The sequence below is a fragment of the Peromyscus californicus genome, unplaced genomic scaffold, assembly GCF_007827085.1.
Source record: "Peromyscus californicus insignis strain IS unplaced genomic scaffold, ASM782708v3 Scaffold_3__1_contigs__length_106647218, whole genome shotgun sequence".
Lineage (NCBI taxonomy): Eukaryota > Metazoa > Chordata > Mammalia > Rodentia > Cricetidae > Peromyscus > Peromyscus californicus.
The window spans coordinates 3989638-4004330 of record NW_026294551.1 but is presented as its reverse complement, the minus strand read 5'-3'; the positions used below and the strand labels follow the sequence as shown (position 1 = coordinate 4004330).

General features: G+C 50.8%; 1 protein-coding gene across 6 annotated transcripts in view; it reads right to left on the bottom strand.

Moving 5' to 3' along the window:
* Window positions 1–930: 930 nt before the first annotated feature.
* The window catches only part of Usp36 (ubiquitin specific peptidase 36), a 31536-nt gene continuing 17773 nt past the window's right edge, over window positions 931–14693 (bottom strand). For 3 of the 6 annotated variants that reach the window (XM_052756226.1, XM_052756229.1, XM_052756227.1), the window contains 9 exons: window positions 14205–14343; window positions 10489–11157; window positions 9701–9831; window positions 6554–7117; window positions 5260–5456; window positions 4509–4610; window positions 3837–3952; window positions 3344–3495; window positions 931–2942 (listed from right to left, as the gene is read on the bottom strand). In XM_052756226.1, coding sequence (XP_052612186.1) covers window positions 3364–3495; window positions 3837–3952; window positions 4509–4610; window positions 5260–5456; window positions 6554–7117; window positions 9701–9831; window positions 10489–11157; window positions 14205–14343 — 2050 coding nt within the window. In that variant the 3' untranslated portion in view covers window positions 931–2942; window positions 3344–3363. Of the gene's footprint in view, window positions 3013–3343; window positions 3496–3835; window positions 3955–4508; window positions 4611–5259; window positions 5457–6553; window positions 7118–9700; window positions 9832–10488; window positions 11158–14204; window positions 14344–14693 lie in introns of those variants that run through there. The other 3 variants (XM_052756228.1, XM_052756231.1, XM_052756232.1) reach the window with 3 other exon arrangements.

Here is a 14693-nt window from a genome sequence, read left to right as displayed (position 1 = left end):
CGTACGTATGTACGTTTGCCGTAACTGTACATGAACCCATGGTCTCAGAGCTTGCTGGAGTATATACACTGACTGAGGAGGGTTGGCAGAGGGTGGGAAGTCATCATCCATGCCCGTGGTGTGGCTGCCTTGCAGTCACTAATGCTCTGGAGGTAAACCCAAGAGTTTACTGGTCCCCACAGTTGGGACTCTGGTGGAGCTTTTCTACCGTTTGACACTGGTGCCCTATGAGGTGGTGGACATTTGTTTATGTCTCCCCAGAAAGTGTTCCCCACAACAGATGGTGACAACATTCTCCTCCTGTATGTAGGTCAAACTCAGATCCAAATCCTCATCCGGCCCTATTCTCACCATCTGTGAGGCAACCTCACGTCCTCTGAGCAAAACAAAGCAGCACATCTCGGTGGAACAATGCTGCTTTGAGCTTCCTTTCTACAGTGTTCATTTAAAATCACCCCAACATCTACAGAACCAGAAGCGGTCGTCGTCCTCCTCCTCCTCCTTCTTTTGGTTTTTCAAGACAGGGTTTCTCTGTGTAACAGCCCTGGCTGTCCTGGAACTCACTCTGTAGACCAGGCTGGCCTCGAACTTACAGAGATCCACCTACCTCTGTTCCCAAGTGCTGGGATTAAAGGCGTGCACCACCACTGCCTGTCCGTCTTCATTCTTAAATTTAAACAAATACAATTATGGGATATACATGTATTTCTTTAAATCTTTTATTTAAAAAAAACTTTTTTCCCCCTGAGAAGGGGATTCCAGTACATTACTCAAGATGGCCAACACTCCTAGGTTCTCTGATCCCAGCTGCGGATGGCCACCCGAGAGTGCAGCATGGAAGCACATCCACCTGACCTGGGGAGGCAGCCTGGCCATTGCTGGGATGTGCTTTTTTTAAAGAGGAAAGGAAAAGGCAGACACAGAAGGAACTCACAAAAATGCATTACTTTATTGCACCAAGATCTTGGCAATATCTGGGGGCTCCTGAAGAGGGAGTGGAGAGTTTGGGGATCCCTGTACACATACAGATGCAGCCACATAAGGATGTAGGATGAGAAGAGCCCCTAACAACAGGCAGGTGAGGGAGAACAGAAACACCGGGAGGTGGCCCTCTGCACACGGGCCCAAACCATAGCTACTGCCAAGCACGCAGTTCAAATGATGTGACTTGATCCAACAAAATGGCTGCTTTTAGAAAAGCTTCAGTTATTTAGGACAGTACATGTCACCTAGAACTTTAATGATTTCTCCAGGCCCATTCTGTCCCTAGCCTGTTTCTAATGGCTTCTAAGGAAGGAGAGGACTTGCCTTCACTGACAGCAACACATGCTGCCAGAAGTCAGGATGTCAGTTGGGGGATCATGACTACCCAAGAGGCAGTGGATTACACTCCCCTGGAAGAGATTTTGCAACAGATAATCTATTAGACAAAGGAAGGAACCCATGTAGAGGAAACATGGGAGACAGATCAATTCTGTGCTGGCAGCTCCTACAACTTTCAACCAGAGAATGTCATAGGAAAAAACAAATGTGGCCAGGAAGCAACTGATTCAGGAACAAATGACACTACCTCAATGATAATCCCTGCCCATGAAGGTGCCTGCCTCCCTTCAAGACAACACCTGAAGCCCACACCACTCCTGGACATGATATCGAGAACCCAGCCCACACAAGACTCGTCACAGTTGGCTGGGAGACTCAGCCAGCAGACCCACCATGAACTGCTGCTCAGAAACGCCCACATGGAAACAGGACCTCACCTCCCCACATGGAGAACACAATTCTTTTTCCACATTTGCAGCGAGTGAGGCCCTGATCAGGCAGCTGGATAAAATGCTGCTTGTGGAATTGATAAGACAGCTCCTGCCCCTCCCAAGAAGCCCAGACTGAGGAGGCCAGCCCAGAGCAGCCTAGGACTCTGGGAAAGAAGAGGTGTGCCCCATGGGGAGGAACCTTCTGGCACTTTTCCTCTCCTGGGTGCTGTCTTCCCCTCACCAAGGAGTCTTGTTTGTTAAACCCTGAGTCCACAGGGGCAGCTGGAACGGGGCAGGAAAGGACTCTCCTTGAGTTGTACAATCAGCTCACTTGCAAAGCACTCACAAAATGGAGCAAATGAAGCCAGTATTTGCATATTAGAGGAACAAATTGCTACTGGAAGCCACAGGCCTGGTCAAAAATAAATGCTTTATCGTAAGTAGTAAAATAACGGAGAAATCACCTCTAAAGACCACCACCTTGACAGAGACCCGCAGGCTACTGCAAATGCAGGAGAAGCTCATCAAAGTCACCTCGGCGGGGACAGCAGCCTTAGAAGCAGAGGCGCTGGCACATATTTCAAGGCTCTCCTATCCCCAGCAGCTGCTGATTTCTAGAAGGTGTGGAGTCCTTTTGAGGAGATGCACTTGGGGGTGGGGGCAGTGCAGTCACCAGGGGGTCTTTCTCCCTGCAGCTGACAGTCAGTCACACAGGGGCCCCTCTGAGGAGAGGGCCACGAGACAGCTCCAGCTTAGGAAGGCAAAGGAGGGCTCACCACAAGAGGCACTAACATGCCGCCATCCTGAGTGAAGGATATGCCGGGAGATGCTGGCTCCAGTCCCTTGTCTCTGACAGTCCCGGACCAGGAACAGGGGGGTTTTCCTACCTAGACCCCAGGGTCTATGAGGAGGCTCAGCCTTTCCAGATGTCTCCTAGGTTACTGTCAGCATGACACCAAGGCCAGGCCTTCTCTTGTGAGGTTCATTATGAATGCCACCAGAGGCCCTGAGCTGAAGCCCCAGGGCTTCTACACTGGATCATCTATGAACTGTGGCACCAGGAGCCTCCGCCATGGCAGGCTCACAGTGCAGTAGAGGCTGCAAGGCCGCTCCTCAGATCCAAGTGGACAGTCCCCAGGGTGTGATGTGGCAGCTCTGGGATGCAGTGGCCCAGGCATACTGGTCTTCCTGGTGAGAAGAGAAACCATGACAATCCTATGACACCCCTGGGTCCTTCAAAAGACACTGTCAGTCACACCTACAAACAGACCCAAGACACACACATCATTAACTTATGCACCAGACAACGCAATACATTTACCAAACACACACACCACAAACACACACCAGACAGAACACATATACCAAATGGTCACAGACACCATACATACCACAGGCCACATGTGCCACACACATACCAGACACACATACCACAGACATATATATACCATACTCACACCACAGATACATAAGACAAACACCACAGATAAACACATACACCACAGACCATACACCAGAGACTACACATGCTACACACACACCAAACACATAGACATACACACAGCAGACAGACACACACCCAAGCTGACCTCTAACAAGTGCAGTAAGCTCAGCGGCGATAGCTGAGGCTGGCAACCTTAGCAGGGTGAGTCACAGACCAAAAGTTCCGTCTACTCTGAAGCTTCTGGAAAGCATTGAAGTTTCTCTTCTTTTCTCTCTTGAACTTTTTAATTTTCTTTTCCTACATTAAGAAGCACAGTGTCAGTTCCCAGAGAGGCTCCCCCAAGCCTTGGAGGGTTCTCGCTGCATACATGGCATATGCCTCCTAGACACAGGTGCTGTTACCGCCCATGGACAGTGCCCTCTGAGGGAGGCTCCTGCCGCCCCCACCTTCCTGAGGAACAGATAGGTGGAAGAGACCCACACCTGCCAGGGTACGGGATGCACGGGAGAAACATCCCAGCGAGAGGGGACCCAGGAGGCTGACTCCACCTGGCCTGACTGCTCTGTGCACACCTGCACCACAGACCGCTCTCAACATTCAAGCTGCCCCAAGCCTATGGTCAGAGCCGCATGCCATACCTTCCCTCGATCAAACTCTTCATCCCAGTCGTCAAGCACGGTCTGGGTCCGGGCCAATCTGCTGTCTTTGATAGCATCCTGACTGACAGCTGAAACCTCGCCATCCCAGGTCAAAACTGTACAAGACAGGTTCCGTCAGTGCCCATGGGTCCCAGTCACCCTGCAGACTCTCCTCAGGACTCATTTACCACCAAGGCCCATCTACTCTAACCACCCCAGGTTCTGACTGCCTTTTAACAGAAGGCACATGAAAGGGGAGGAGGGTGTGATCAGTGTGAGCTCCAATTCCAACTGTAAACTTCCTCCCTGTAACCTGTGCTCTCACTTCAGAAAAAGAGTCTCTTGTTCATGCGCCAAAGTCAGGACTGCCAACACTAGAACTAGAGGGTTTCATCCCCTTGGCCTTCTGAACTGGGGACCGGGATGTTCTGGGCCCAGGGTTTATGCTTCCCACTTTGTCCTGCTCTTGGGCCTCAGATCTTTGGGATCCATGAACAGAATCTGCCTTTGTGCCCCAGCAGGGGTCAGGTTAAACATAGTCAATAACTGTTTAAGTTCTATAAATCTGAGCAGCGTGTCTACCACATATCAGCACACCAGAACCCTCCCCCGACCCCAACCCAAATGAATCAGTCCCTAGGAAGCAAAGCCCTGCCTCAGATCTGTCCATACCTTTTTTCCCATAAGCCTTATCAGATGAGTCCTGGAGCAACTCTTGGACCACATCAGGTTCTCGATCTCTGTTCCAGGTAATGAGAGGCGCTTGTCCCAGCCCTGTAATCAGAAGACACACTGAAACCGAATCACTGAAGAGACAACCACACGTCCTTATAACGGCACCACAGGACTAGCTGCCAAACTGCTCCCTTCCCAGTGATGACCCTACTCCACTGTCCAAAACAACAAAAGCCAGCACGAGACCCCATCCTCTGTCTGACAGAAGAAGGGGACTAGCTCTAAGTGGAAGCTACCTAGCCAGCCACAAAGGGCCTGCTGCCGAGGAGACCTTAAAGTCCCCCACAGGCCCATGCCCTAGAGGCCTGGACCCTAGAAGGTGCTGCTAGAGGTGTTCAGGTCACTGGCTTGCCCTCCCTGGGAAGAGTAGGACCACAGCCACCCTTTCCCTCTCTCTGGCTTCCTGACCATAGTGAGCAGTTTTGCTCTGCCATGTGCCACTGTGACAAGCTGCACCAGAGGCCCAGAACTGCACGGGGCACGGAGTCCAGACTAGAGCTCTGCCTGCCTCCCTCGCAAGCTCTTGGATTATCCGCTCAGGCACTATGCCCAGCCATGCTTTTTCTCTAAGACGACTGTCTCAGGTATTAGCTAGTGACAGAAAGTTGCCATGCGGTTACTGCTCCCAGTAGCCTGCAATGAGGAACAGTAAGTTGTCACCTCGGTGGCTATCAGCAGGAGTCCTCACCTAGGCGGTCACCAGAAAGATGGCCATTCACGCTCAGCTCAGGGCCTGGGGTGACGCTGGGCCTTGGGCTCCTCTGGCCTGCTGGGTGCTTGCTTTCCTCCTCCTCCTGCTGTGACTCACGTTTCCTTTTTCGCCTTTTCATCTTCCTCTGCAACTCTGTCCTGGTCTCAGGCTCACAGTGGTCTGCAGGGGAGCAGCTGAGGGAGCGAGAGCGGCCAGTCAGCCCTCCAGGTACACCCGCAGACAAGAGCGGTACTCGCTCCTCGATGGCACCACAGCTCCACTCGAACTCTGCAGAAAGCTCCCCCCGAGTCTGGGAGACAGCTCAGCTGTGAATGGCACTTGGCACCAAGCCTACCGACCTGGACTGGATCCCTACTCCCTCAAGTTGCCCACTACACATGTGTCATGGTGTGCAAACATGCTCACATGCACACGGGTAAACAAATATAATGTTTAAAAAAAGTTGTGGGTAAATATGCTTGCCATCAAAGCTGACAACTTGAGTTTGATCCCCAGAACCTACATGGTGGAAGGAGAGAATGAACACCTGCAAGTTGTCCTCTGACCTCCACATGCAAGCATGTACACACACACACACACACACACACACACGCACACACACACACACACACACACACACACACACACACACACACACACACATTAAGAGGGGGAGATAAAAGAACTTGGAAAGAAACTAAAGCAGGGATGGAGAGATGGCTCAGCGTTCAAGAGCACTGACTGCTTTTCCAGAGGACTCGGGTTCAATTCCCAGCATCCACATGGCAGCTCATAACCACCTGTAACTCCAGTTCTAGGGGACCTGACACCCCCACATCAACACACATAAAACAAATAAATAAAAAACCGAGCTCCCCCACAACACTCCTAAGACTGCCGGCAGTGCTGTGTGAATGGTGGCGATTCACTCCACAGAGCTGAGGAGTGGGCTGTGCTGTGTGAGGCTTGCTGTCTACAGCCACGGTCAGCATGATGCTAAAGATGACACACGGTCCCTCTGGCTCTGTCGGGGCATGTACACTGCATCCATAGGATGTTGCTGCAACCTCATCTAAAGACAGAGCCTGGACTGGGGCCACCTGACCCGCTGTTCTTGGCTGTTCTTATGCACAGCGATAGCCATGGCCTAGATGTGGCTGTCCTCTTCCACCCCTAAGGGAACTGGCATAAACGGACACAGGGCACATTCCACCCCATGTCAAGGCCAGCGCTATATTGTTAGCCCACACCACCTAGGAAGGCTATGGGTACATCCCAACCATGCTCTTACCCATGCTGTAGCAGGTTCTGGGACGGGGTGGCTTCCTGGCTAAGTCCCTCTGATCTCTTCCTCTTCCTCCTTTTCTTGCTGCTCACATGGTGACTATCCAGGACGTGATTCACTTGATGGCCATTTACCTGGGGATGTGTACCCTCTTCCTTCCGGCCCCTGGGACTCCAAGGCTGGTCCTGAGACTGGCCTTCCTGCTGGGGAGCTGTGGCAGCCTCATCCTCTAGGCACTTCTTCTTCTTCCTCTTCCTGCGTGCTGCTGCAGGTGCACCCCCAAGGCACTGTGGGAGGTGTGTATCTATGCCCAGTCTCTGGGGATCTCCATTAAGGGTCTTTTTCCTTTTTCTGGAGGGGCTGTGCGGGGCCTCGCTGGCCTCTGGCAGCTGGTGTAAGTGGGACAAGAAGTGCCCATTGACCTGAGGCAGGGGCATCCAGGCAGAGGCGCGGCAGCTCTGTGGCTCTGATGTCCCTAAGGGCTTGGCGCTACTACTGGACAGTGATGCAGAGTGGGGGTGGATGGAATGCTTCAGGAGGGTAGATGGTCGGGGAGCAGGTGCAACAGCCCTGTAGACAGTGAGTACAGGGAGAGTCACTGTAGAAGATCTGTACAAGTCATTCTTCCACCAACCCCCACTCCACCTCCCTTTACACCGTAAGAATTTGGGGGGAGCCGGGCGGTGGTGGTGCACGCCTTTAATCCCAGCACTCGGGAGGCAGAGCCAGGTGGATCTCTGTGAGTTCGAGGCCAGCCTGGTCTACAGAGTGAGATCCAGGACAGGCACCAAAACTACACGGAGAAATCCTGTCTCGAAAAACAAAAACAAAAACAAAACAAAAAAAGAGTTTAGGGAGATGAGGCCTCCCTATGAAACTTAGGCTGGCCTTGAACTCACAGAGATACATTTGCCTCTGCCTCCTGAGTGCCTGGGTGAGTGCCACCATGCCCAACTCACCCTAGAATTTTAAAAGGTTATTTTGTCTCTGTAATTCTTAGATACACAAATTCCATGGTTTTTGAAGACAGGCTAAGAAAATTCAGTTTACCAAAAATCAGAGTTAATAAAAGCAATACAAGTCTCAGTTTGTTACAAAGCATTTTTTTTTTTTTTTTTTTTTTTTTTTTTTTTTTGTAGTGCTGAAAGTTGAACCAAGAACCTTGGGCATGCTGAGCAAGCACTGTACCACTGGGCTACATGCCCAGCACTGATCTGAGTATTATAAATTCTATTTTTTTTTATTCAGGCATGGTGGTACATACCTGCAATCACAGCACTTAGGAGGTGGAGGCAAGAAGATCAGGCATCCAAGGCCAGCATTTACTAAGTAAGTTGAAGACCAGCCTGTACCACTTGATAGCCTGTCCTTACACAGACTGACAAACAATAAAAAGTGTTAACACTTGCTTGTGATCCCAGAACTTAGGACATAGAGGCTGGAGGATCAGAAGTTCAAGGTCATCCTCCAGCACAGAGCCAAGGGCGACAACAAAACAAGCCAACCCACTGGGCATCCCACAGAGGCCTCAGACAGCACCTGGGAGACAGAAACGGAAGAGTTCCTGGCCAGCCAGGGCTATAAAAGTAAAACCCTGTCTCAAAACCAAAACCCAACACCCTCCCTTCAAACAACAAAAACTAAAAGCAAAAGGAAGGAACCAAATCCCAATGTTTCAAATTTTCAACTGGAATGTGTGAGGAGGTGAAATGAACAAGACGTCCTATCCAGATTTATCTTCCAGAGGCTATCACGGTTCCCCCTGGGGACTGAGCATTTCAAGAACAGCCCAACAAGCCATGCACCATCCGCGGTTACGTTCCTCTGAATTCGGGGTGGAGTCTGGGAACCCACTTTCACAGAGGAGACTATTCTAAGAGAAGTAAGGCAGGGCTGAGCAGGTGAGTCGTGCCTGTGGGACCCACAAAGGTTTAGTGGATTCACGGAGACTGTATTCGCCATCATCCAAACTAGGACAGACTGGCAGTGCCGCCCGGACTAATGTGACTCTAAGTGTCTGCCAGAGCTTTAAGACACACCTCCATGGGGCTGGGAGGTGGCCCAGCAGTGGGGAGCACTTGCTGCTCTGGTGGGTCATTTCTAGCACCCACATTGCTCACATTCCCCTGTAACGCCAGGTCCCCTCTTCTGACCTGTCGGCACCAGGCACACACATGGTGCACAGATACACACGTAGGCAAGACACTCATACACATAAACCTAAAGTAATTAAGACAAAAGCGTCTGTGCCAAGGGTGGTGGCACACAGCTTAGCCCCAGCACTCGGGAGGCAGATGGAGGAGGATCTGAGTCTGAGGCCAGCCTGGTCTATAAAGTAAGACCCCGTCTCCAACAAAAACATGAACAACTCCCCCCAGTGTCTCAACATTTGGGAACCTTAACATTTAAGAACACACCAAAAATGTCATGCTGGAGACAGGACGTATGCACGCTCATGTTTGGGGTGGTGGCAGCAACAGAGACGTCACCCTCACAGCATCCCGGGACTGGAGGAGCCCAGCAGTGTCACAGAACCTCACTCTTGCCCTCTCTCCATCCTTGTCTCCCAGCTGCCGAGGCATCTGGTCCCTGTGAACCCAGACAACCATGTATCTTCCTATCCTGCACTCAGCACTCTAAGGGACACAAACATCATGTGTTCCAGCACCTCACTGGATCGGGAAGGTCATCCACGGATGAGATTAAAGGGCCCTGAAGAATTCTACAGCACTTGAGAACCCAGTCTCCCTGCTGCAGGCCTGGCATGCGGCCGGCAGCCGGGAGACTCGGGATGCCTTACAGGGAGGGCTAAGGCAATGGAGGCACTGTTGGAGACCAAGTCATGACCCTGCAGGAAAGCTGTCCCTGCGGGGTTCCCGTGCTTCTGGACTCACATGGGGTTTGACTTCTCGAGTGGGCACAAGTCAGGACAGTGCACAGCACTTCAGGTTACAACACTCTGTGGCAGGCAGCTGAAAACTCAAGACTTGGGACCCGGAAGACTAAACCAACTCTGACCAACTGAGGTTCTTTTACCAGACAGGGGTGGACAAGAGGGCCTCTGTCCTCGATGACCCATGGCTCTTCACCAGCCAAGTACACGTAACCACAGGAGGGAAGGAGTCGCACCCAGGGGCCTCTGCCCAAGCTCACCTGGCTTTACTGACAGGCCGAGTGGAGGCAACGACGGGGTGGGTGGCTTTCATGGGGTAGGTGAGGTCGGAGAGTGCTGAGGGGGGAGGTGAACAGATGTCATTGCCGGTCGCCCTCCGCAGGGTGTTGGCCTGCAGTTATTGACATAAATAAAAACTTGGTGGTCTAAAAAAGGTTTCCGTGAGTGAAGAGGGAAAACAAAATTGAAAATAAATAAAAATAAAAATAAAAGAGCCCAGAAAGATGAATAAAGGGACAGAAGAAAAAAACAGGGAGGGGGAGGGGGAGAGAGGGGATGGCAGAAGAAGAACCAGAGAGTGTTGTTGGTTAGAAATAAAAAGGAAAAAGGAAGGACATTTAAACAAGTATCCCAGCACAGTTCCCACATATCACTCTCTGCCCACACAGCTCTGAGTGGGAAACTCCTCCCAGCCCCACGTGTCCCTCTCTGTGCCCCCGTCAGCTGTCCTTCCCCCCCAGCAGCCTGCTGGCCCACAGGTCTTCCTCTGCGACTCAACTAGCAGACCCATTTATAGACAGCTGGTTAGTACTCTTAGCCTACACTCCACCAGTAACCTGAGGTTCTGAATAACTGGTATACCCTCAAGACCTACCACCTCCACCCCAAACAGCCCTTTCAACTGTCACATTGCTGGGAATACCAATCGGCACTCTGGTCCTCTGGACTACAGGAGTAAAGGAGGCCACACTCCTTCGTAATTTCCTATCTCCCTATCCTCACATCAAGTCCCAAGGCACCTCCAGAGAGGAGACCCCCCCAGACCCACCTTCTTGGCAGACAGGGCCAGTTTTTTGGCTGGTGGAGGAGACATGAGGCTCGTGGGCTCGGTGGCGGTGCTACTCAGGGCGGGGGACTTCTGCTTCACTATCTTGGAGTCTACTCCATTCAGCAGTGCTTTGGAATGGCCAGCGGTGGGACAGTCTGTTTCCTGAGAATCACAGAAATGTGTAGCTCTGCCCTCTGGGGTCTGTGGGGCCTTGACAGGGTCACTGCTGGCAGAGTGCTCAGGGCTCGAGCCGCTCGAAGCCCCCTTCTCCAGGTCCACACCATTGCCTTCCCCCTTCAGCCTGTGCCCATTAGCAAAGGCTTTGGCCAGGAGCTTTGGTGAGGTAGAGAAGATGGTGTCCCTGCTTGACCAGGAGCCAGGCCGCTGGCTCCTGGATTCGCTGGTCCCCGGAGAGCCCTGAGAAGTGGTAGGGGATGCGGTGAGGGACTGCGGGGGAGCTGATTTCTTCACCTTCTTTCCAGGCTCATCTAGAATGGTAGGCATGTGTGTGGGTGTTGGGGTGAGTCTTGGGGAAGGGGACCCGGCAGGTGCCTTTGCCGGAACACATCCATTCTGTAACTTCAGGCCTGGCACAGAGCCATTCCTGGACACAGGCACACCAATCTCCTCAGGGCTCTGCAGCTTTCTCATCATCACAGAGTCTTGAAGCTAAGGAAGAGCAAGAAAGAAAGCCATCAGAGCCCCACGAAGCACTGAGCAGGGATCACCGTCAAGCCAAAGCATGCATCCCAATCAGGGCAGCTTCTGGGAGCAAGCTGGGTTCTGGGTAATGGTAGAGATTTTCAGTGCTTCAGGACTTGTATACAAAACAGGCCGCACTGTGTGACTGTCCTCACTATAACAGCAACAGGGTTTCACCAACATTTGAGAGAACACACGGGGAGAGAACGGTTCAAAGCCCATCATGTAAACACCGTTCACGGGGTCTCCTCTGCACCTGTTTCATCATTGTGCCACAAGCTAAACCGTCCTCACAGGGTATGCCCTCAAAGGCCTCAGTGTCTCACTGGCAGCTCTGCATCTCTTGATGGCTTACATATGCTTGCATTATTTCCTATGCCATGACTACAACATACAAACAAATGAACAAAACATTTGATAGTTTAGAAGCCATTTTAAAAAGTCCAAGAGGTCAATCTAAAATTCCTGTAAGTCAATGGGGGCAATTTTGAGGGGCTGGAGAGATGGCCCAGTGGTTAAGAGCACTGGTGCTCTTTTAGACCTTGGTTCAATTCCCAGCATACACCAGTTCTAAGGAATGCAACACATTCTTCTGGCCTCTGTGGGTACTGCATGTACATGGTGTACAGATATACATGCAGGCAAAACACTCATACACAGAAATAAAAATAAATCTTTAAAAAAGGGAGCCAGCCGGGCGGTGGTGGCGCACGCCTTTAATCCCAGCACTCGGGAGGCAGAGCCAGGCGGATCTCTGTGAGTTCGAGGCCAGCCTGGGCTACCAAGTGAGTTCCAGGACAGGCGCAAAGCTATACAAGAGAAACCCTGTCTCGAAAAACCAAAAAAAAAAAAAAAAAAAAAAAAGGGGGAGCCATTTTCTTCTGGTACCTCTTAGTCTGCCCATTTCAAAAAACTGAGGCCCACAATGTACCACAGCACGCTTCCAAAGGGGGTTTCTTTCACTACCCTTGGTTGAAGAGCTAAACAAAGTCAAAATCTGCTTTTTGATATGCATTAACTATGAAATAAAAAAAATCCTAAGACCAAGATTATATGAGAGCAATCCACTGTTTGTAAATCTTTCATGGTGGCCACCTCCTGCTTGAGCACACACCTACCTGCGTCTCTTTCCTCGGTCACCAAAGTCCTCACAGCTAATGCAAGGCCTCACACACAGTACATTAAAAAAAAAAAAAAAAAAAATCAACAGATTGAAGCCTTTTCTGTACCCAGCAGCCACGCAGAGATGGGATTCCTGGGCCATGGATCACCTCGTTCGTGACCGTCAACACACGGGGTCAAACTGAGTTTCCTCTTTACTGGCCATGTATGCGTGTTTCCACACACTGACCAGGCACCCTGGCTCTCACCACTCCACCATCCCTACCTCCACAGCAATTGCTGCAAACACGAGCTTCCTGCGTCTGCTACAGTTCTGTGTGTGTGTGAGTGTGTGTGTGTGTGTGTGTGTGTGTGTGTGTGGTGGGGGGGCGAGTACTGGTGCTGGAGCCTGGGGCCTCACACAAGCCAATACATACTGTCACTGAGTGACACCCTCCCAGTCCTGCTTTGCGAACATTTTTAAAATTTTACTGTTTTTGTTTTTTGTTTCAATTTTTTGAGAGAGGGTTTCTCTGTGTAACCGTTTCTCTGTATTACTTGTCCCAGATCTCTATCTGTAGACCAGACTGGCCTCAGACTCAGAGATCTGCCTGCCTCTGCCTCCTAGTGCTGAGATTAAAGGTGTGAGCCACCACCGGGCAATTTTATTTTATTTTATATTTATTTTATTTTACCTAAAAATGTTTACATTTTACTTTAGCCAATTGCTACTTTTCCTACCAATTCAAAAGTTAAAAAGCCTTCTTTCTTTCAGAAGTTTAATTACTTCAACTTTCTTCTGAGTTTTTGGCTTACATTTTATAATAATAATTTTTATAATACTTTTACAAACTGTTTCCTGACAAGAACACATCTCTTTCTCTCTCTGCAAAACCTAGTCATCTGGCCGGGCGGTGGTGGCGCACGCCTTTAATCCCAGCACTCGGGAGGCAGAGCCAGGCGGATCTCTGTGAGTTCGAGGCCAGCCTGGGCTACCAAGTGAGTTCCAGGAAAGGCACAAAGCTACACAGAGAAACCCTGTCTCGAAAAAAATACAAAACAAAACAAACAAACAAACAAAAAAACCCTAGTCATCTGTTGAACATTACATCTGCCCGGACTCACTGAAAGTGAAATGATGCTGGGTGTGACAGCTCACGTCTATAATCCCCATATTCCCAGCACCCAGAAGGCAGAGGCAGAAGGATCACTTTAAATCCAAGGCCTGCCTGGGCTACCTGGTCTCTTCCCTGAAAGGCAGCTTTCCAAATGTGCAGTATAGGAAGGTGTGTGCTGACCTGGATCATGCAGGTAAAGCAGCCTTGCCCTCACAGCTGTACTGCCATTGCTTCTGCATGCCCAGGTCTGCTTCCTTCAACCAGGGGCACACCTGCAAGTGAGGCTGCCAGCTTCCCAAAGGGCTGCAATGACTTCCACAATTCTGTAGTTAAATCATGTGGGTTAAAATCCAGAAGTCCACAGATGACTAAGTTTTACTGCTGTGTATGTATGTGGGTATATGTCTGTGTGTATATAAACATATCTGTTTCTACTCTGAACCATTTGAAGAAACTGCAGACATTGCCTCCTTTTACCCACAGGTATGTCTGTATCTAGCACCAAAGAACTGTAAAGAAACACAAGGTCATGACTAAACCCAGGACACGGGCATTAACAGAAAACACAGTGGTTCCCTGGCACTCCTGGGCAGCAGCTGAGCCCTACATTCCCATTTTTTCCCTTCCCAAGGCAGCTGGTAACCAACTTAAGGAATAATATGGCTGGTACAGTGCCACAGCCTACAGGTTCCTCCCACCATGGCAAGGTCCCCCAGAGGAGACCCCTGGACCTCTGAAATGTTCAAAGCAGGAGCGAGCAGGGCAGCCAAGCCGGCTCTTCCACTTACACAGTACCTTTGCCATCAGCGGGGAGGAGACGACCCCATTGCCAGGGCTCTTCTTGGGGTGATCTGGAATGACACTGGGACGACTGGGAAGAGTGGAAGCCACCCTGGAGACAGGGCCCTCAGGACTTTTCTTAGAGCCTGGAATTCTGCATAAGAAAGAAAGGGATGGGGATTTCCCCACCTGTGCCAAGAAGAATGCAAAGAAGAGCACCAGAGGCCCTGGGTTCCAACAGGCTTTCAGGAACCTGCCTTGCCCTCTACATCCTAAAGGCTGGACAGAAGCCTTGGACATCCACATGTGAGTGCACAGAGCCCTTCTAGAGCAGATCCTCAAGGAGCCAGAAAACCAAAGAGCCCCAAATCTGCCACCCAGACTCGGCAGGGTGGCACCAAGTGACAAGAACACCCCAGGGACAGTCAGTCTCCTGGTGGCTTCCTAAGATCTGCTGCATGCCCATCCCCAATGTGAAATGGGTCACTTCACCAGAGGAAGTTG